The sequence below is a fragment of the Melanostigma gelatinosum genome (genome assembly GCF_949748355.1).
Source record: "Melanostigma gelatinosum genome assembly, chromosome: 19".
Taxonomy (NCBI): Eukaryota; Metazoa; Chordata; class Actinopteri; order Perciformes; family Zoarcidae; genus Melanostigma; species Melanostigma gelatinosum.
This window is the reverse complement of record NC_136652.1, coordinates 17,416,681-17,439,335: the sequence shown is the minus strand read 5'-3', so window position 1 is coordinate 17,439,335 and position 22,655 is coordinate 17,416,681. Positions and strand designations below refer to the sequence as shown.

Sequence of the window (22,655 nt, the reverse complement as noted above, 5' to 3'; positions counted from 1 at the left end):
TTGGCTTGGTTGTGGTGTTCAGGGAGTCTCTGAATCAGAGTAAATGGGAGAAATTCGTGCTTGGAGAAAAGGCACGGCGTACATAGTACGTACGTGCGTGCGTCACGTGCATCACGTGACTTACACGGAACTGTAGCCACGTCGTCAGCCGGAAAAACCGGAAGTGTTTCATTGCCGACGCGAAACTGCTGAACACCCACAAAACGAAACAGTAAGTGAATTAAAAACAACTTAATGCTCTTTCGTTTGTAACTTCCGGTGGTCTCTTACGTTCAGCGCTGGAAGCCCCAGTGTTTGCTGTCTGTTAATGTCTTTCAAGTGAGTTAATGTAAATGTCAGTAAGTCTCAGTCAATTGTTGTGATTCAGTTCATTGAGTCCGTCTATTTATTAAGCGACAGACTGACGCCCTAATTTACTGCAAACTTTGCCCTCCTCTTGCCCTTTGACGTGTTGTATCAAAGCTTATCTTAAGCGTTGATTTCAGCCTGCGTTTACAGACATGTTCGTTATGTTTCAATGAATCTAAAAAGGCTCAAAAGATGTTTTCAGTCTATTATCTATATGAAAAAAGTTCAAATGAATCCAGCCCAACCAGCTATAACATAACAAGTACTTCTACTTTTGATACTTTCGATGATAATACCTCTGCACTGTAAATTAAGCAAGCATTTGATTGTTTTATTTTTGCATTGTTGTATTAGACCTTATTACTTCTTCCACCACTGTCTGGTCTGTTTATGTCTTCATTATGCGTTTCAGAGATGGCCCAGTTTCAGGAAGTGTCAAAGCAGTCTGGTCTGCACCCGAAGCCTGCAGGGTTGGTTTTGCAGTATGGTACTGCTGGTTTTAGGACCAATGCGAAATTACTGGACCACATTATGTTCAGGATGGGACTATTGGCCACCTTACGCTCCAAAAAGACCAAAGCCACCATTGGAGTCGTGGTCACCGCATCACACAACCCTGAGGTGAGAAAGACATGCAGAAATATTAACGTGTCTTTGGGTCTTGCTATAGGTCTATGATTTAGTTTGGTTTCTTGGTTTTATATTCCAATCATTCCATTGTTCATTGAACCTTTCTTTTCATATTCTTAATTGTAAATTGTCAGGTTCAACCTCTGTCTATCTCCTGGCTAATTTCATGTGATTTTACCAGAATAAACAATCCTATAAACACATCATAACCCTAATCCTCTCCTCCAACTTCCTCCTGTCTCTCTCTTGATATCTGTACTTGTGTAGGAGGACAACGGGGTGAAGCTGGTTGACCCCATGGGGGAGATGGTGACACCGACATGGGAGGGCTACGCCACCCAGCTGGCCAACGCCGAGCAGGAAGACTTGCTCGCTGCTTTGAAGGACATTATAGAGAAGGAGGCTATAAACATGAGCCAGGAGGCGAACGTGTTTGTGGGCAAAGACACCAGGTATGTGATCTTCATTCATTTCGTGTTTGGATTTCTTAGCTACACCTAGGCCAACCGAGTAACAATGCAGAAAGCTAAACTCACATTTGTATGACTTTTTATGCCTCTTAGTGTTGACAGACAGCTAACTATTTAAAACACACACGTGTCATCTAACTGTAGAAGCAGCAGTGTGAGCCTTTCAGAGGCAGTATTGGATGGGGTATCTGCACTCGGTGGTCAAAGCAAAGGTGGGGTTCATTAAACTTGTTTATCCTCATATTAAACTCATTTGTTTCCTGACTTAGTTGTATTATTTGCTCTTTATCTGCCCTCTGACTCTCTCTCATCTGATTCCATCAGACTATGGTTTGGTGACCACCCCGCAGCTCCACTACATGGTTTGCTGTCAGAACACTCAGGGTAAATATGGAGAAGCCACAGTGGAGGGATACTATAAGAAACTCTGCCAAGCTTTCATTCAGCTCACGAAGAATGTAAGAAAACATCATTCAAGCCCTGTACATTTGGAGATGTGGTTTTTGCAATACATCCACCCATCCATGCAGGAATCAGCCATTTCTCCGTACCGCCATCTTTTTCTCTCTGGTAGGCGTCCAATTGTACAGACGACCAGAAGCACCTCTCTGTGGACGGCGCTAATGGCATTGGGGCCCTAAAGGTGCGTGAGATGGAGAGTCACCTGAAGAGGGAGCTGCACCTATCGCTGTTCAACGACGGCAGTACCGGAAAGCTTAACCACCAGTGTGGGGCTGACTTCGTCAAAGTGCAGCAAAAGCCTCCAACAGGTGTGACTGTGCTTTATAGACTTGTCAGAAGAAGCAATATAGATTCATATTATTTGTCTTAAAAGGAAAATATTTTTTCATCGACTTACTAAATATAATATCATAAATAGAGTGACAACAAAACAGATGTTCATATAATATCATAGATGCAATATTTGACCACTAGATGGAGACTGTTTATCAAAAATTGCTAAAATAATTACTATAAATTCTGGTCTTACACGCGCAGTTACACTCTTAATATGACAACTTTGCCACGTTCTGTGTCCCTGTAGATGCAGCTTTTGTTAGAGAAGGGCCAAATAAACGTATTTAACCAAGAGAAAACTTGAACATCAGAAAGATGGGTGCTGTTTTTAATTATCTCTCTCGCTCTCCTCTTCTCTCTCTCTTTGTAAAGGCATGCAGATGAACTCGGGGGAGCGCTGCTGTTCCTTTGACGGTGACGCTGATCGAATAGTTTACTACTACACTGACTCTGAGGGACAGTTTCACCTGCTGGATGGAGATAAAGTGGCTACTCTCATCAGCACTTTTCTTAAAGAGCTGCTCACACAGGTATACACACAAATGCAAACCCGTCAAGGATAAATAAGCACAAATGTACACAAACCTATAAGTAAATAGTTTGTTTCTGTTCATACAGGCTGGTCTAGACTTGGAGATAGCAGTGGTGCAAACTGCTTATGCTAATGGCAGCTCGACACACTATTTGGAAGACACTATGAAGGTGAGAAAACACAAGTGGAAATCTTTTATTTCTTTTTTTATATGAAGAAGTTCACACATTTTCGTGTGACTTAGTTGATCGTGAGGTGTACTAAAACTGGAGTGAAGCACCTTCACCATGCAGCCAAGGAGTTTGACATTGGTGTGTACTTCGAGGCCAACGGTCATGGAACTGTGAGTAGATCAGCCACACTGAAACAGATCACATCAATCCCTAAGCTAGCACAATGTTACAACACATCCATCAGCAAATGTGTCGTATGAATCTGAACATGGTGTGATGTGTTGTGGCATAATGTGTTTGTGTTGCTGTCAGGTGTTGTTCAGTAAGGCAGCTGAAGAGAAGATCCAGCAGCTGGCTGAGGACTCCAACACCAACGACGAGAGGAAGAGAGCAGCTCTCCTGCTGCAGAACACTGTCAACGTCATCAACCAGGTGGACACGCACATAAAACACATTTCACTCAACCGTTAAAGCAAACGCAGCAGTATTATTAAAGTCAGTCCCTGTTCTGATGTGCTACTCTGTGTTTTTATCTTCTACAGACTGTAGGTGATGCCATTTCTGACATGCTGCTGATCGAAGCCATACTAGCCATCAAGGGTATGACTATCCAGCAGTGGGACTCCATCTACAAAGACCTGCCAAACAGGCAGCTCAAAGTCAAGGTGCTCATGCGTTGATGTATTCTAATGTACAACGTTTCTGATAGAAAATCCTGTGGGGAAATTGTTTGTCTTTGCCCCCTTCGAAGTGCAGATGCTGCAACAAAACAGGCCTTAAAAAGTCTAGTTTTAAATTGTATTTGATGAATTATATGTGAAAATATTCTACCTGGATTCAAAAGTAAGCCTCAGTTCTCTCGCTCCATCCTGGTACTTGAGAGCTGCTTCAGCTGCAGTTTTAAAGTTACAGCTTTGTTGTGATTTCTTGACTTGACAAGTTCATGAGCATGAAATTAGGCCTCTTTTCTGGTTTGGACCAGCAGCAGGTTTTACCCGAACATGACATCCATTATGAGTCCTCCAATTTCACCCTCACAGCCTTTTATTATTATCAACAACAAAGTACTTTAATTTGATAGACCTGTGACTGCAGTAGCCCTAGTCTTGGTAGGGTGTCAGTGTCTTAATCAAGAACACTTTCAAAGACTCCAGGAGAGCAGAGTTGTTACTTTAAGCACTTTTATAGTTTTGTACATAATCTGTTCTCCTGTCGGTGCCACTTATACATGGATGTACTGTGTATAAGAAGTCATAAACAGCTGTATCTGGGCTTTATTTCATTTTTTTCTGCAGGTGTCGGACAGCAGGGTGATAGACACCACGGACGCAGAGAGACGGGCAGTGAGCCCAACAGGACTTCAGGAGGCCGTCGACAGTTTAGTGAAGAAGTACAGTCAGGCTCGCTCCTTCGTGAGACCCTCCGGCACCGAGGACGTGGTGAGAGTTTACGCCGAGGCAGAAACACAGGTGAGACTTTCTTTTTGGTTCTCTTTTGGATATTTTTCCGTCCTCTTGCTTTTTTTTGTTGTTCTGTGATACAAACCGGTATTGTGTCTGTGTTTTAGGAGAGCGCTGATGCCCTTGCACACGAAGTCAGCCTTGCGGTTTATCGTCTCGCCGGGGGAGTGGGGGGGGAACCCAAACCATTGCACTAGAAACACTTACGCACCGTCACACAACACTGACTAATCAATCTGTGCTTCTTCAATGCAAAGTTATGATTTATCAAAATTGTTTCTTTTTGGGGAGTTGTCAAATAGTTTTATACAGTTAATTGCAATTGGTACTTTACTCCAGTTCACTCTATTTCTTTGTATTTATCTGTCATTGGGGCACACAGGGGGAGACAATGAAGGGGTTTTATGCTACTTTAAGCGGTGCTTCTCATGTAATGTCATTGTGTTTCAAACAGGCTGCTACGTGCCTGTAAATATCGGTTTCTATGTAACATAAATATGCTACTTTACCTTATATATGCCATAGTTAAAACATAAATTGTCATTACAAACAAATTTAGAAAGTCTTAACTTTTGGTTAATTTGTAACTTCGTACTAAATGGAATCTTTTTGACCGGTTACTGTATGTAATTTATTTGAAATCACATGTTTACACAAGGGAGTTGTAGCGATTGGTCTTGTCCGTTGGAAAGCATTTGCTACTTTGGTTTAAATAAAAAATGGAAACAAAGAAAAGAGATAGTGTCTGTGTAAGTGCCTCTTTTGATTTAAATGAAAACCACAACTGTGATTGCTTGCTGTTTATTGTTACTTTGAAAGACACATTTCTGCCGTGTGAGAATTAGGAGCACTGGACATGGCGTGTAGCTTTCTTAATGTAAAGTATCCACGGAGGATGAAATCAATCCTTTAAAATGGCACATGCTGCATCAGTACGAGTTGTGTTTGCTCTTCAATTCTGAATAACATAGAACGTTGTTGCACAGCGTATAGCTAGCAAGGGTCTCGAGGTGAGATCTGGGGTAGATGAGCAATCTATTCTTCATCTGTGTCGTCCGCTGCTCCAGAAATGGTGATGGTGCGCTCCTGCGTGTCGCGCTTATAAGTGTCCTCATCTGTCTTAACTGTTCTGGGAAAAAATGGATGGAGAAATAAGAAGTTTTACCGTATCGGTAAGAGATTCTGATTGAGAACAAAAATACAAATGTTTGTTGTTATTATTCGTATTATTTTAGATGTACAATCCCAGATTTATTTTAATATTTTTTGTGCAAAGGGTTATACATAAAATAGGGACAAAATACACCATATGTACACAATACATAGGAATAAACAGAAATATAGGCCAAACAAAGCATAACAAACTTGTGTGTGTATTTGAAACTATTAGAGAAGAGAGGGAAGCCTGAGCAAATACTAGGAGTAAAAGTAGTCATGATATTAATGAATACTATTGATTAATAATAATGATAATATCAAACAATAGACATTCTGTTCCAAAGTCACCCTCTACCTGATCAGGACAGTCCTCCTCTCAGACCTCTCAGTCGCCTGCTCCTCTAAGTGACCGTCTGATGAGGCCACCTCCACCCGGGCAGCAGCCGGAGCTTTCTCAGCCCCGCTACCGGTCGTGTCTCCGGAGGCCCCGTCTAGCTTTGAAGTGGCTGCAGGGGCCGAGGCAGCGTGCATGCAGACACCTGAGGTGAGATGCAGTCCTCCCGTGAGGGACAGGTTTCGGACCATGGTGTCCAGACGGCTGTCTTCCCCCTCAATCAGCTTCCTGACAAATGAACAGAGGGGAACGAAGTTGGAACGAATGCCGCATGCGAATGGAAAACTAGCCTGCGTGTCTTGTGTTTTCTACCAAATGTAAAACAGTCAGGTTAACATGTGGAAATGGCATGAGGGTACGTTTTGTTCACCTGTAGGTGGTGATCTCAATTTCCAGAGCCATCTTTACATTGAGCAGTTCCTGGTATTCCCGCAGCAGCAGAGCGATCTTCTCTTTGGTCACCTTCAGATCCAGTTTAATCGCCTCTATACGCTCCTGTTGCAATGGAAAGAATACAACAGAATCGCTTTATTTTAAGGCGTTTGGGGCCAGAGGATGACTAGAGAAGGTCTTCATATTCACATCATGTCACCTGTAAGTCCTCTTTCTCCTTCTTGTACTTTCCCACTGCATCACGAATCTGAGCCTCCAGATACTCATTCTTTGTCTTCAGTGCCTCCAATTCACGTTCCTTGGTGAGAAGCTATACACACACATGAACACCTGTTGTATGCTAAGAAGTAGTTGTAGTCACCATAAACAAGCACAGAGCATCATACTCACATCCTTCTTATAGCCTGCGATTTCCTCTCTAATACTTCGAGTGCTTCGAACGTGTTTGGTGGAGGCGCTGCTCAGGTCCTGAAACTTTGTCCCGTACCAAGTGTCCATTTCCTGGAGAACAACAAACATTAACAGTGTTTCAATGTAACGACCTGCCATTAATTCACAGTTCCTTAATGTGGACTGTTGTATTGGAGTTGTTGAAGTGAACATGGTTCATTTTTGCACCCTACCTGCAGGTTTTTTGCAGCAATGCTGTCATACTGAGACTGAATCAGTTTGAGAGCAGAGGAGAGGTCCGGGAGGCCAAAGGTTAGGTCCACCTTGGTGGTTGCTGAATAGATCATTTGCACCAGCTCCTCAATTTCCTTTCAGCGGACCACAAACAACCAGAGTTAAGAGGATCAGCGACAGCAAGGTTCACCCCACCACTCTGCACCACTCGTCAGTCACAGCTTTCCCCTTTAGCTTCCCATGAGTCCTTCACACCATGCTGATAATTGCCACGTTACTCACTCTATCCATCAACGAGGTCTCGATAAGTTTAATTTGTCATTGCAATAATTACCAGCCCATTAAACCATTAATGATAACATGAAAGGCATACCAGCCACCAGCCACTGACTCATACACAGTGTGCAGTGGATGGACAGACGAGCGTACATTACCTCCTTCTGAACTCTCTGAAGGAAGGCCAGCTCAATCTCCAGGTTTTCCAGCTGTTTCTCCAGCGCAAACCGTAATGAAGTTGATTTATCCACTTCCTGGGACATTGAAACACATCTGGTTTGAATGGTTTGGTGAAAGGAAGCCAGTTCTGTTCACAAACCTTGTAAATGAATTTAAAGCTTTTCATTTTCACTATAAGATTCTTACCGGACGGAGATTCTCAATATCATGCTCCGCCTTTTTCCGGGCATCCACAGCCTCATCGTATTTGGCCTTCAGCATCTCAAACTGGCCCAATATTTCCTCCTTGGCTGCCAAAGACATATCCTACAAATAATGCAGATAATGGGGTGAAAAGGAGCTCCAATGTTACCAAACCTGGCTTCTACAATAATCACATCAAACCATGATCTAAATATGTTGCAGTCAGGAGATGTGACCTCCCTCACCCTCTGGATTCTTATTCTCTCTACTAAACTTCCGCCTTATATATATATATATATATATAAAAAGAACACAAATTGAGGAAACCAAATGCCACATTTTGTTTTGATTGAACAGCAGCATATGGATTGGAAGGCACTGATAAATCATCAGGGAACATAGATAGATGGAATGATTGATAACTAGAGTCATGGAGTTTTTTTTTTTTTTATATATATATATATATATATATATATATATATATATATATATATATATATATATATATATATATATATATATATACTAAAAAATAATTTTTTTGACGTTTTAAAGAGAAGGCGGAACTACAATTCCGGAACCATTCCATGGAGTTCTCCGTGCTTCTTCGGGACGTTTTTGATGTCACCCCAGTGTCTGCTAGGCACAACAACATTGCCTCTGCTGTTCGCTTCTTTGTAGTAAAGAAGTTATATCATTTAAAAAAGTGTCCTTCTCTACCTCAACTGCTACGACATGGCGGGAAACTTCTGGCAAAGTTCTCATTAGTAAGTTTTTATTTAAAACGTGACTTGTTACGTCTTTATTTAGCAAACTCACGTCTGTGTTGTGAGGCCTAGCGTTAGCTGTGTGCGGGTTTATCGTAACTGTCTCCTGAACTGTCGCTACGATATATATAAATCAATTTGAATAAAGACTGAAGAACAAACATATTAAAGACAAAGGTTGTTATTCATATTCACTTTTATAATCTGTGCTTTGTGGCAGCAACACAGAAGGCTAACGGTGGTTTATGCTGCTGTGCTACCCGCTAGCTTGGTTGATGACAGTTTAAATAACCAACATAATAATGAGAATTTTGAGGTGATATTTGTTTGTTTAATTTGTTAAAGTCTGCAGTGGGTTCTGGACAAGCAGGACCTGATGAAGGAGCGCCAGAAGGATCTGAAGTTCCTATCAGAAGAGGAGTACTGGAAGCTGCAGATATTCTTTGCCAATGGTATCTGTTAAATTTGAGATTTTACAAGAAATTACACAAAATCATATACATATGTGACTTCCAGTCCAACTGAAATGTAGTCATCTTATTTTACTTTACGTTATTTAACGTGTAATTGTGTCTCTTTCAGTGATCCAGGCTTTGGGGGAACACCTGAAGCTGCGGCAGCAGGTCATTGCCACTGCAACCGTTTACTTCAAACGCTTCTACGCCAGGTATCACATCTTATGATATAAGAATACATATTGTCTAGGACTGTGGTTGTAGTCATTTGTACAACTCAAATGTCGCTCTGCCGTTACAGCTGCACAACGTTTGGCAAACTTGGAGCGAATGCACATCGTTCCCTCAGCCTTTAATGTATCGTGCTTATTTTAGGCTACTTTCCCACAGCTGATAAATCTGTATCTCCTTTTGCTTGCAGGTATTCCCTGAAAAGTATAGATCCAGTGCTCATGGCGCCTACCTGTGTTTTCTTAGCTTCTAAAGTTGAGGTAAGGAAAATTTTGTGGACAAGAATGTTTAGTTAAGTAGTAGCTTCTGTTGTATATGTGCTCTGTTTATCTGTTCTGTGCTCAACACTGTTACGCTCACTCAGGAATTTGGAGTTGTGTCCAATACTCGGCTAATCTCTGCAGCAACGTCTGTGTGTAAGTCGCCATTTTTTTCCTCAAATATTTCCTAAACTTAAAAAAACGGTACAAATCGCTCAAATTGTGTTTCTTCTGCAGTGGCGTTGTAATTATGTTTATTTTCTCAAACAGTGAAAACCAGGTTTTCCTATGCCTTTCCTAAGGAGTTCCCTTACAGAATGAATCATGTAAGTAAAATGTTTGAGTAACAACTCATTTTATGCATTTAGATGCGGTTATCCAGAGCAAACAAATATCATTAGAAGTAACATTTTTTAAACAGTAATTGCAGCAACGTAATGAGGAAAAGTAATGTCTTCACCCTGTGTGCGTGTGTGTGTGTGTGGGAGTGGGATGCGCATGACATATGCTAGTTTGAATGTGTTCCTGCTTCCTGTGCAAAGTTATCTATGCCCTGCCTCGCTACATTACAGCGAACCAGGAGCCCCTTACACTGTAACACAGTGTTGCCATGTCGGAGTCCATCAATACGTGAGATTCCACAACTAATGTTCACAAACCTATGATACAAATCCTATTGCTGTGGGAGTTGGCCTCGACCACAGCTGCCCGTGTGCGGTGCGTGCATCGGTTCTGCATCTCCACCGAGTCGCCACGACCTCCCTGGGGCTGTTCTGACATGCTGCCTGTCTGAAAGCTGTGTAAACTATTATTTATAGTGAGCCACCGCGGTGCGATAAAAGAAGGGAGTGGTTCACAGAGCGGAGAATGAGTTAGCGGGGGCGCTGCAACTCCTGCGCATCGTTTGTCATGTCCAACCTGCAGACGTAGTAAAAGTGATTGTGGCCCCGGGGACAAACGGGGCTATATGACAATAAAGCCTAGCATTGTCGAGGGTAATAATAAAGTTTGTGTTCAAGTGTAAAAAGGACACATGTAAAAAATTATTTAAAGCAATTTATATTTAAAACTATTTAAATGTGTGTGTTTTACAGATATTAGAATGCGAGTTCTACCTTCTGGAGTTGATGGTGAGTGGAGAGAGCTTTGTGCCATTGCTGCTGTACTGTAAGCTGTATTCTTGATTAAATGCTTGGATTACTTATTGTTGTCTCTTTTTTTTCAGGACTGCTGCCTGATAGTGTACCACCCCTACAGACCACTGCTGCAGTATGTGCAGGATATGGGACAGGAGGACATGCTGCTGCCCCTGGCCTGGTACGATACTGTCTGTGTGGAGTTATCCGTCTCTTTTGACGTCTTTGAGTCCTAGATCTAGCTGTTGTTGGTAGATTTACTCAGTGTGTGTGCTGTTATCTATCTGAACCAGGCGAATAGTGAACGACACATACAGGACGGATCTGTGTCTGCTCTACCCTCCCTTCATGATTGCCTTGGGTAAGATTAGTCCCCACGCATTTCTCATTGCAGCTGTTTAATGTAGTTCCTGACTTAGAATAAGAATATTAGCTGTGACATGATCAGCTCCTTTTCTCTCACAGCCTGTCTGCACGTTGCCTGTGTGGTACAGCAGAAGGACGCCAGGCAGTGGTTTGCAGAGCTCTCTGTTGACATGGACAAAGTAAGAATATCACACACTCAAAAAATCCCTTTTGACATGTTTTAGAATCTGAATTAATTAAGGTTAATTAAGGTTGAGACACAATCAACTTTTCTCACAGTGTCACATACTTCTCATAAATACTGGGAGAGAACCCATTTCACTTTGGGACTATTTCGTATTGAGCAGCTGTGGATCCACATACTTTGTTTTTTGTTTTTCTCTCAAGATCCTGGAGATCATCCGTGTCATTCTGAAGCTCTATGACCAGTGGAAGAATTTTGATGACAGAAAGGAGATCGCCGCCGTGCTAAACAAGATGCCGAAGCCCAAACCTCCTCCCAACAGGTGACCATGACTCTGCTCTGTGTGTAAAGCTGCCGTCATATACAGCAGAAGCTCTCAACGAACTGAAAAACTAAACTGGGGTGTAAATGTGTTTTATGCCACTGTGAGCTTTAATGACCCAAATATTTATACCATTTACACAGATTATTGTATTGTAGTGTTGTTGTTGTTGTTTAAAGTTATGATGACTTTCTGTTGTGCCGGAAGCCGTCTCCTTTTCTCTTGAAAAATAATCTTTTGGCTTTCCAACGCTGCCCTGGTGCTCTGTTTTAAGGTCTCTCTGGAGCTTTAATGGTTTTAGCACCTCATTTGACAGAATTTCATCACCGCCTGCCGTTATGAATCCTAATTCAATGTATTCAGGGTCGTATTTCCTCGACACACACTGTGGATATTTTACTGACGCAGGGTTGTCTCGTCTCTCACATCACGATCCAATTTCTCGTCACTGAATCCAAAGAAATGTTGGCTGACTAGCAGCGGCAGAACACGTTCGTCTCTACCTGATGATGCATCATGATTGAACTGGTCATTCACTTCATGCATTTGAAATTGATGCTTTATTTATTTTTTTGTGAATTCTTGAGCACATTTAAAAATATAAAAATAGCTGGCTTTATGAATTAGGAAGTAAACCTCCACTGAGCACAAAGCTGCATTTACTTGGTGTCATAATACAACCACGTTTTGCTCAGCCGCTCACCTTCCAGTCCTACAATATCTCCGCTGTGTGTAATTATTTCTTCCGTCTGTCTACAGCGAGAGTGACCAAAGCTCCAATGGGAACCAAAGCAACTCCTACAGCCAGTCCTAGCGTGGCGTCTCTTTCTGTGGGAATCCATAATGCTGATGTAGAGAAGGGGGAATCTTTTAAATGTCACACAGCACGACCACTGTGACAAAAAAAAAAAAAACACGTTTCAGCCAACCCGAGATGCCCCTTGACCTTTGACCAACAAACTGAGAGCCACGTCTTCACTCTTCCGTTCTATGAAAATATTGGATTGAGCGAGTAGCCACAGAAATGTCTCGAGGAGGCTCTGAGCTCTGCTCCGGACTTGAAAACTTAAAACTGAGGAACATTTAAAGGTAAAGGGAGGGGGCGGGGGGGGAGCTGTGAATGTGGCAAAAACATGATAGACCAGATGTGATGGTTCAGAAGAAACCTGCTTTAATATCATTGTGATGATCCTGACAATCTTGAACGTCCCCGAGGAGCGACTCCTTTCACGTGGCGCTCCGTGGGATTCGAGAAAACTTGATCACAAGTACTGTGTGTGTGTGTGTGTGTGTGTGTGTGTGTACACGATGTGAGTGGCCAGTCTGGGTGGGTTTTCATTCCTCAGGGACTTTAGTAGTCTTCTCTGTAAAATGATTGGATCCTGTGCAGATCTGATTGGATACCACCCTGTTGCAGCTGTGATGTGATTGGATACCCTGCCCTGTCAGGTGTCTGCTGGTTGATCTTGAACCACGGCAGGAAGAATCCCACGTGAGGCTCCTCGTTATTGTAGAAATTAATTCTTTGAATACAATGATTTACTGTTTTGAATGATGACAACTGCGCCTCGTCCATCCCCTCCCTCCCTCCCTTTTGTAAATAGCCTTAACTCTTATTCCTTTCATCTTTTGGCTTATTTAAGGAAACGTAAATGGAAATCATGAGCCGGTTTAGCTTCGTGCTAGTGCGTCAAATATAAGGGCCCTTTGTTTCCTTCACCATCATGATTCTGTTGCAAAGCTTATTCTTAATTTTCATCTATTACGCTTTAGTTGTAGAATGAGTTGCCTAAAGCTGTTTAGTACATTTCTTTGTTTTTAATTTGTCACGAAATTATAAAAAGAATTTGGGCCGAAACGCAAATTACAATCGTTCTAGATTTGTTGCAAACTTTTTATTTTAATTTTTAATTTTTTTGGTTGTAGATTTTTATTTTAAAACTGCCATCTATTCAATCGCTTTCTTGTGGCAATATATGTGTCTCTATCTTTGTGATGTAATGCAGTGGGAGCTGTGTGTGGCTGTACTCAAAACAAGGTGCTTGAAAAGCCGTACAGAATGAAAGCTGCTGGTTACAGAGAACACCGTGAAAGCACATCGTCCCGTTCAGGCCAGCTGGAAAATGCATTTTAGGGTTGAATGTTGTTGCATTGCTCGGATGCATCTTCAATTGTTTTTCCCTTTGATGGTTTCCTGAATGTCTTATTGTCACTATTGGAAAAACAACTGAAACGGTACAGAAACATAGTGTTAAATGCCACTAGCCCTTCACTTTCACACACTGAGACAGAGAGACGAGACAGAGAAGCCACTGAGGCCACTATGATGCAGCCTTGTTCTGCTTTGCCGTCTGACATTTTCCTTCAGCGGCCTCCATCTGTTAGACGACATTACTGGGCGTGAAAATGTAAAGGGCTTCACCACGCCTAAATAATCCTACTAGTTCTGGTAAAAACACATTTTCCCGCAATTGTTTTATTACTTGAAAGTCTCTGTTTATTCATTTTGGAGGATCATTTATGGTAATAAAAATGTATGATGTGCATAACAAAGAGGTTCACTGCTGTTATTCCAGCTGGTCTGTGGGGGAATCTTCGGCATGTTACAGAAATCTCATTCAGCCCCATTACCTAACCTCAATGTCACTTCAACATCAGTTATGACATTTCAGAAAAGTATATGTTTAATAACAGAGAGGTTGGAGTTGAAGTATAAGCAAAGTACACACAATACATTATCCAGTTTCCCCTGTTTGTGGTTAAGAAGATGTGAGTTAATTGACTTCATGGCATGAGAGGATGTATTTACCTGTAGTTGCCTCCAGGAGATGATGGTACCATGGGGTACATTCAGTACCCATGACGTCACACTCAGTGCGTGACGCCAGCAGAGAGAAACATTACGGAAAGCTGCAGCATTTCAAAATAAAATCATAGGATTTTTTTATTTTTTTAAGTGCCAACAGTGAATGGGGCATAATGCTGTATGTTTAATGCAGTATGGGTTGGTATAAATAAGCAAAACAATATTTGCAGCAACACTGCCTTAACAAAGGGATAAAAGATAACTTTTACTTTTTCAGTTAACGTTGTAGGGGCATGATTGTGTTCTTTGTATGTTCGGGTTCATTGTTTTTCAAATATATTTTAGTTTATATTATTCTACTACGTAGCAAGGCAGGAAACACCTATTTTCTTTCTTATTTAGTTGTTCTATTCCTTACATTTAACTCATACAAACCTGTCCTTGCTTGTTTTCTTACATAGTTATTGTAGTCATATTAGTAGCAGTGGCTCTATAGACCTAAACTATATTACTTTGTATTAGTATCACGCTCACTTCTCAGTAACAATCGAAAGGGTTTGTTTGTCAAATTATCACAACCCATCAAAAGTAAACCGAGGACTGTTGTGTCTGCTGTGGTGTCTGGGTCAGTTTGACTGGTTAATGCCCCACTGTGCCCATTTCTAACACAAACTGCGTTACGGACATCTAGGGTGCAATAATAGAAGCTGTATTTACTTGATATATATTTTTGCTGGCATTTTGAGGTAGGCCCACTCGTGTCCCGACACATCCACGAATCAACTTTTATTTTTGAAAGGCAACCGGAAGCGTTGTTTATCTGTGTAACTTGATAGCGTTATGTGAGAAGCTGCATCCAGCGAGCTCCGAGCGGGCTGCGGAGGATGTCGACCCCGCTACGGGGACAAGCTCCGGGCGGGACGCTCGTCTCCAGTCGGCCGCTCCTCGCACAGTCGCCCCGTACCCACAACTCTCTGCACCCATGAAGCCCCCGCCGATGAAGCCCCGAGCTGCCAGAGTGAGGCGGAAAGTGGCCCGAGACAGAGAGCATGTACTGGCGCGTCGGGTTTGCCTGGACGCGGTCGTGTGTGGTCGATCTTAGCCAGAACCAGAGCTTCTCCTCCGGCCTGCTGGGCTCCGATGAGCAGCTCTCGTTTTATGGGTACATCATCGCCTACCCACTGCAGGACTACGGCGGGATAATGTTAGCCCTGGGATCGGACTCGTGGTGGCGGAAGACGCTGTATTTGACTGGAGGTGCTCTGCTCGCAGCCGCTGCTTATTTGCTGCACGAATTGCTGGCCATCAGGTAAGCAACAGCACGGAGGCCGCCAGCGGTGTCCCTGTGTAGAAGCTGCAGAGCTCATCACCTTCCACGCTCGGGCCTCTTCGGCCACGATCAATCCGAAAACCCACACTGCTCATCTCATTCATGTTTTCACTCTCAATCTCTGGAGGTCTTTATTTATTTTTCTCTGGGGTTTTGATGTTACTTAATCTCATCAGGCTGGGCGGGGAGAGAGCGGAGTCAGTGGAGAATAAGGAATCGTGAGTGGGTGGATTGTTATGTAACGGAACCCCCCCCCCCCCCCCCCCCCCAACACAAACACACATTAGGGCATTTCAATCTTTATTGGCGTATTTTATGTGGATTACTGACAGGTGAAGCAAGGGTCATGACTTTCGGGCTTGGTCATTCGAGGCGATTCAAAAATGACAATATAGCAAATGTATAATATTTGTCAGAGAGGTTCGTCTTGTGGCCTTTTTTTCAAGCAGCTCTATTGTCACATGAATTGACATTATAGACTCAGCGGGTCACTTTCCCTTGCATCTGCATCTCAAGGACGAGGTGACATGAAGCCTTTAGGTTCATCTTGTGTTTACTGTATTGAGACCCCCCCCCCCCCCCCCCCACGCTCCTCACACACGTTCCGGTGTTTGGTTTCAAGCAAAGCACTGCAGTTATGTGTCAGGTCTTTTGTTTTTAACATGTCTCGGGTTACCGGCAGCCAGAGCCTACAGCAATATGCCTACACCAGTCAGTATCAAAATGAAAGCCTTGTTTGAGTAGAATAAAGTCTAAGTGAAGTGATTTTAGCTCAACTGACAGCGTGTGGCATTCTGGTGTGTGTGGGCCTTCTACATTATAATAGTACACTAAAGCTGTCTTTGATGCGAGGTTGATTTTATACAGAAATACAGGCTGTTCATGGTGCAGTTAAATATTATATGATGGACTTCATCCCGACTGGCGGGTCAGCTTTCGGGACATACAGCTCTGGCTCTATAGGCTTTTATTTTAGGTTATTGCACCAAAACCAGCTTATTTAAGAGTGGTCGGGCATTTCAGCACCACCCTGCAATAGACAGCTCCTGTACTCAGAGGCTTGTTTTTACGTTTCAGCACTTCACGCAGCAGACAGCTCCCTTTAATTCTGCATTGTGCCCACGGTGATTTGTTGCCATTTGCAGGGCATGCCCTTGTCCGTGAAATAGCACCCAATAGTACCCATGAATGCACCATCATCTTTCACCGGGGTGTGATTCGTTATTTTGACATTGCAGTTTCCCTTGGCTCGTATAAATGACAATTACTCAGGGCAGGTTAAAGGACCTTGGTTGCAGATGATTTGATTTCTTCAATATGATAGCCCAATCCATCTCCTGCTACACACACACACACACACACACACACACACGTTTGTTGTTGTTTTCTTGCGTGAACTGCCGCTCTGTCTCCTCCACACAGAAAAGAGGAAGAGCTGGACTCCAAAGATGCCATCATACTCCACCAGTTCTCCAGGCCCAAAACTGGTGTCCCCTCCTTGTCCCCTTTCTGCCTTAAGATGGAGACCTACCTCCGTATGGTTGACCTGCCCTACCAGGTACAGCTGTGGTTATGAGTCTGCACTGCTGTTTTTCTTTTATTCTCCTAAAGTGAATGTTCACAATTGAGTGAGTGTGAGGACGTTTTAATCCCATTTTTATCTTCCTGTTAGTTTTTAAGTAAAATGAGATATTTTGTTATTTTGATCTGATTCAAATTAAATTCACTTAATACCGATCACCAACTACTGTCTCAATCTGTATATTCTTCCCTGAATATGTTTTCTCCCAGAACTACTTTGATGGGAAGCTCTCATCACAGGGAAAGATGCCGTGGATTGAATACAACCAGGAGCAGGTGTGTGGTACGGATTTCATCATCGACTTCCTGGAGGAGAGGCTGGGCGTGAGCCTCAACATGAGCCTGACTCCACAGGAGAAGGCCGTGTCTCGCGCCATCACCAAAATGGTGGAGGAGCATTTCTACTGGTGAGGAACCCCCATAACGTTCAAACAGCATTTTTTGTCGTTGTCTTAGAACAGTGCAGTTTCACTGTAAGGAGCAGGAGTGGGACATCTTTTCAAAGAGGATTCTTTTTCACTCATTATTTGAAATGTAACTAACTTGTGCACATGTGTGTTTTTGGTTGCAGGACGATAGCTTACTGTCAGTGGGTGGACAACCTGGAGGAGACCCAGAAGATGCTGTCTGTGAGTGGGCCGCTGAGTGACCTGCTCAAGTGGATCCTGAGTCATCTGACCGGTGGAATCGTCAAGAGGGAGATGTATGGACACGGGATCGGGCGGTTCTCTGAAGATGAGGTTTACGCCCTGATGGAGAAGGACATGCGCACCCTGGCCACTCTACTCGGTGAGAAATCTGGAAAAACATTTGTTTTTAATTGATATCAAATTTGGAAGATTAGAATCTATTATAATATATTCGTGGGGTTTATTGTGATTTGCAGAAAATAATGTAAATTAACCAAAACACCCCAGCCTTTTGAACGATGTGAAAGTCTTCAGTACGGCACAATTATAATTTTTTTTAGCATTTATGATATACAGACGATAGCTTTATAATTGTGAGTTGTGTGTTCACATGGTTTACTCTGCAAGCAGACAAACGGCTTTATTGGACAAGTCGAACGTCTTTTCAGTGTGTGCCATGAGAACTATAACCAGGACGTCATGTTTGTACAAATAGCAGCACAATACCGCCCTCCTGTGGCGACAAGTTAGCATTGCAGTCTAGAATCAACACATAACCTCTGGAGGTAGAGCTGTGGTGGCAAGTTTTGTAACATTACACATGGTGCTTGGTTAAAGTTTCATAACCCTAAAGGCCTCAATTGCTCTCTGATCCCATTTACGTTGAGGCCAGAAGTGATTAGCATAAAACTAAAACACTCTTATACGTACTCTTATACTTCAAAATTGTACTTACAGTAACTACTGTAAATCCTGACAGAGCCAGGCTAGCTGTTTCCCCGTTTCCAGTTTATATGCTAAGCTAAGCTAACCAGCTTCTGGTTTTATATTTACCGTATAGTTTTATCAAACTTCTTGTCTGTTCGGCAAACAAAATGAATAAGCGCATTTTCCCAAAAGGTCGAACTCGTCCTTTAAGAGGAAAAGAAAGTCTCTACATATTAATTGTATTTGTGTGTTGTTATTTGACTTCTTTTTTCTGTGTGCTGTTAAAAGGTGATAAGAAGTATCTTATGGGCTCGAAGCTTTCAACAGTAGACGCCGCAGTGTTCAGTCACCTGGCTCCTGCTATGTGGACGCTACCAGGAACGCGGCCGGAGCAGCTAATCAAAGGTGAGTTCACCAAAATAGGAATCCACAAAATATGTGGATAAATGTGTATATAGTACGTTTTCTATCTTTTACATCTGTATGAAGTGAGAAACTCCCTCAATCCATTTTTTATGTATACACTGTAGGGTTGACATCATTAAAACATGAATTCAAATTGTAACTCTTGCACTCAACATCTTCAAATATATTCTATCGTACCTCAAAAAAGACGTCGCAGCAGAAAAACGCCGCAAGTTTGAAGCTGAACAACGAAAAATCCTTTCTTGATTAAAGCCAAGCAATGTCTACTCGTGACCCCAATAAACTCTATTGTTGAGTCGCATAACAATCTTGTTCTTTCTCTCTTGTTAATCACAATGTGACCCTCAGTTTGGAAAACACTGGACGAACATATTATGTCAGTCAGGCCTGCAACGAATGATTATTTATCGATTCATCTGCAAATTGCTGTCTTGATTAAAGAATTACCCATCAAACATGTGATGCCCCTCATATTGTTTTGTGCGATCAGAACTCAAAAATGTAAAGATAATCCATTTATCATCACATAAGACAAAGAACAGAAGCAAATCTCCGCAATGCAGAGGGTGATCAGAGTCATTGTCAACAACCGCATCATTTCAGCTCTGCTGTTTGTCGTGTTTTGTTCAGAGCGCTTCACTCAGATGTCTGTCTTCCTCCAGGTGAGCTCATCAACCTGGCCATGTACTGCGAGCGCATCCGCCGGCGGTTCTGGCCCGAGTGGTTCGTGGACCTGGAAGACTTCTGCTACAGCGACACCACGGAGGGCAGCGACTCTAAGCTGGCAGATCTGGGCCTCTACTCCTGCACGGACACCTTCCAGGACATTACGCACACTTCACACACTCACACACCAAAGGACCCTCTGTCGCCCGACAGCGACCCCACCGGTCACTCGCTGAATGACTCTGACATGGACACGGAGTGCTCTGAAATGGACCAGCTCAAGTGTTGACAGAACATACAGGTGTTGTAGGCTACTCACCACATGTACGCACACCACAGGAGGGAGCTGCATCCTCTACACATGCCCCCTACCTCTGTGAGCAGAAAATAACTGGGTAGTATTGTTGGTGTCTCCTGTGGCAGTGGAGAAGTTGAGGTCCAACTTGTACACTGTAGTGGAAGAAAGACGGGGTCAAAAGGAACCAAAAAGTGACAGATGGAGAGGAAAAAGAACGAGAAAGCGGAACAGTTGCAGTGGAGGGAAAGCGAAAAGAGAGGCAGAGCAAGATTTAAAACCAGGAGTAAATGACGCCGCTGCTGAGAAACTCCTCCACGTGGTCGACATCATCTGCAGTCACAACTTCTCCCTGTTTTCACGTTGCCGGAACAATGGCAACGAAAGGTGTGCGTGACCCCCTTTGTCCACCCGGAGCAGCTCGCGTGGTGCTGCAGCCTTGTGTGTGTTTTGACTAACTGAACCCTTAACGCCTTGTATTGATACGACATCGACACGTAGGGTACTGTACAGGGATTCATGCGAATGAAGTGTAAATATATAAATGGGTTCCATTTAATAGATAGAATATTTGCTTATATACGAGTATAAATAGTATAGATAGCCTGCAAATAGAGAAGTATCCCCTCTGTAATACTGTAGGTGTTTCTCCTTTGTGTTTGACACAATGACTCGAATCGTCTTGTCGTAGTCTTAATGAATACCCCGTCTGCTGGTCTAGGATCAGTATGAGGAGCCCTATGACCTCCTGTACTGTATGTATCTGTCCACACAACTGGGATATTACAGTAATGCCTGCTGCCCAAATTCAAGTAGTGCAGTGAAACTCTTTTGTCTTATTGAGACAATTATTTTGCCAATTTGTTTTTTATTTTCCTACGTTAGAAGCATAATGTGACGACATACATTGTCATTGAGGACGGCAGCTTTAGGTCAAACAGACATTTTACAAGCATTCAAGCAGTGAGATCGACGTCTTAACGATCATGTAGAAATAGATGTATCGTCTGAATGAAAGTGCATGGCTGGTACGTGCCAATTCAAATCTCCATTCACACTTCACACAGATACTGTTACCTACATGTCTTAGCTGGCTCATTCATGACGCTTTACGATGCAGTTTGTTCGTCGGTGCCTCTGACCAAATCAGCCATACAAAGATGTAGCCGATTAATCCTGAACAGTTCAGCCGTTTGGCTTTGATGAAGATTCGAAAAACGATGGAATTGCTCCGAAAATGTGATGCGACTCAATAACAGAGCCGACGCAGGTTAATGCTATGCTAGGCTGCGTTGTGTTTGGGGTGTGTCATGGTTCGGTGCAGGTTTTCTGTGTGTTTGTCTTACAGAATTTGTTGAAGCATAATCTGTTTCAAGACAGTGCAGCACAGAAATGTCAGAAATATGTTACAGTGTCTCCTTTACATCATTCGTCCATTAGAGAGCACTGACAAGTTTACTTCAACTGCAAAATGTCACACGCTCAATCGACATCTTACAATTATTATACAACTAAATTGAGGAAGTATTATCAAAAATGTTTAAAAAAATAATATTGGCCAAAATAATGCCAGCAGATGTTTTTTTGAACTCTTAACTCCGGCATCAGTCAGATTCTCCGTGTGAAGTTGCATTATAATGTAGCAGTATATTGTGAAACAAGTAAGACGTCACTATGACTCCGGTGTCATTTGTTGAGGTGAGACGACGATGTTGATGACAGTGGCATGATGCTGAAGAATATGACGATGTTTTGATGACAAATATCACCATTTACCTCTCCCACTTCATTTCAAGGCATTCTGGGTTCTGTGTTTAACAAAATATCAAATACATGAGGCATAAACTCAAGGCCTCGAGTAGGGAGATGTAAAGCCTTTGTGTGTGTGTGTGTGTGTCTGCACGCGCGTGTGTGTGTGTGTGTGTGTGTGCTGCAGATGAACTTAAATACAATAATAGAGTCTGAAAAAATGTCATTCCGTGTCTTAAAACTCCTCGTCTGCATGTTCTTGCCTTCTCTCATCATTAGTCCGATTGTGGAAACTGACTCCTTCAGCTGTTTACTTTATATCAGTGCCAGCATATGACTTATGTTCTTATATGTCATATGAATTCACTTTAATTTATATATTTATTCATTTCATATTGTTTATATTTATTCGTTTTGATGGTGGATGTGCTTGAATTTGAAAATCAATAATCATGTTATTTATTTTGCGCGTGTTTTTCTTCTATGGCCGAGAGTCAGTCAAGTGTGTTGATCTGTAGCAATACTGTAGGTTCTCTGACTTCCACTGAACAAACTGCATTTTTTCATTGCCGTAATTGCATGTATGTCCATGTGTTGAGATGTCACGTGGTAAATGTTATATCCATATCATAATGTCGATGTCATTGTGTTAAGATATTACAGTCCCTCCTCTGCTGCCAGTGCTACTTTTAAAAGTGTTACTCTGCAGAGCTTCATGTCCTGTTGAAACCATAATCTATATATTTTGAGGTAAAATACCAAACTGACTGCGAGAGCTCAGATCAGCATGGCGAGGTCAGCCACCCTGCTGATCAGCTGATGGTCAGTGTCACTCCTGTAAGCTCACCCATTACAGGAGAGACTGCCCTTCCAGATCAGCGGCTGTTGGCAACTTCATTGTCTCAGTGTTCTTCAGCGGTCAGAGGTCAGGGGTCGGGGGTTCAGCCCGGCCGTGTGTGTGTGTGTGTGCCGCTCTCCATGGAGATTTCTGCTTGTAGACTGTAGAAGCCATATTGTCTGTGCTGAAACACTTGTGCAATCTCATCAAACTGTAAATTAGAGAGCCATGGGGAAAAAAGTCAAATGAATATAACATGATCCAAAAGAAATCACTCTGTACTCATT

At 42.6% G+C, this 22,655-nt stretch overlaps 4 protein-coding genes across 5 annotated transcripts; 3 read left to right on the top strand and 1 right to left on the bottom strand.

The window, feature by feature from the left end:
• The first annotated feature begins 158 nt into the window (after positions 1-158).
• On the top strand, positions 159-5,074 carry pgm3 (phosphoglucomutase 3). Of its 2 annotated transcripts, none has more exons than XM_079290586.1 (13): positions 159-211; positions 761-969; positions 1,246-1,430; positions 1,593-1,660; positions 1,773-1,906; positions 2,023-2,218; positions 2,619-2,776; positions 2,865-2,948; positions 3,023-3,121; positions 3,264-3,383; positions 3,494-3,616; positions 4,247-4,420; positions 4,519-5,074. In XM_079290586.1, exons 2-13 carry the CDS (start codon positions 763-765, stop codon positions 4,606-4,608), a joined length of 1,638 nt encoding a protein of 545 aa, XP_079146712.1. In that variant the 5' UTR covers positions 159-211; positions 761-762; the 3' UTR covers positions 4,609-5,074. The 2 variants fall into 2 exon arrangements, with proteins under 2 accessions (XP_079146712.1, XP_079146713.1); XM_079290587.1 differs by lacking the exon at positions 159-211 and adding an exon at positions 216-318.
• A 372-nt stretch (positions 5,075-5,446) lies between these two features.
• ngs (notochord granular surface) lies at positions 5,447-7,739 on the bottom strand (the record flags this gene model as incomplete). Its single annotated transcript, XM_079290756.1, has 8 exons — positions 5,447-5,540; positions 5,925-6,191; positions 6,334-6,458; positions 6,556-6,666; positions 6,747-6,857; positions 6,980-7,114; positions 7,415-7,510; positions 7,623-7,739. The coding sequence occupies 8 exons, from the start codon at positions 7,737-7,739 to the stop codon at positions 5,447-5,449; spliced, it is 1,056 nt and encodes a 351-aa protein (XP_079146882.1).
• A 508-nt stretch (positions 7,740-8,247) lies between these two features.
• On the top strand, positions 8,248-12,413 carry ccnc (cyclin C). Its single transcript, XM_079291259.1, has 12 exons — positions 8,248-8,386; positions 8,732-8,838; positions 8,969-9,053; positions 9,263-9,332; positions 9,437-9,488; positions 9,603-9,658; positions 10,427-10,462; positions 10,558-10,649; positions 10,762-10,829; positions 10,934-11,013; positions 11,222-11,340; positions 12,100-12,413. The coding sequence occupies exons 1-12, from the start codon at positions 8,355-8,357 to the stop codon at positions 12,152-12,154; spliced, it is 852 nt and encodes a 283-aa protein (XP_079147385.1). The 5' UTR covers positions 8,248-8,354; the 3' UTR covers positions 12,155-12,413.
• Positions 12,414-15,195: 2,782 nt separating this feature from the next.
• Positions 15,196-22,655, top strand: faxca (failed axon connections homolog, metaxin like GST domain containing a; the record flags this gene model as incomplete). The annotated part of the gene is made up of 6 exons (XM_079290768.1): positions 15,196-15,455; positions 16,899-17,034; positions 17,268-17,464; positions 17,629-17,846; positions 18,683-18,799; positions 19,483-22,655. 6 exons carry the CDS (start codon positions 15,196-15,198, stop codon positions 19,773-19,775), a joined length of 1,221 nt encoding a protein of 406 aa, XP_079146894.1. The 3' UTR covers positions 19,776-22,655.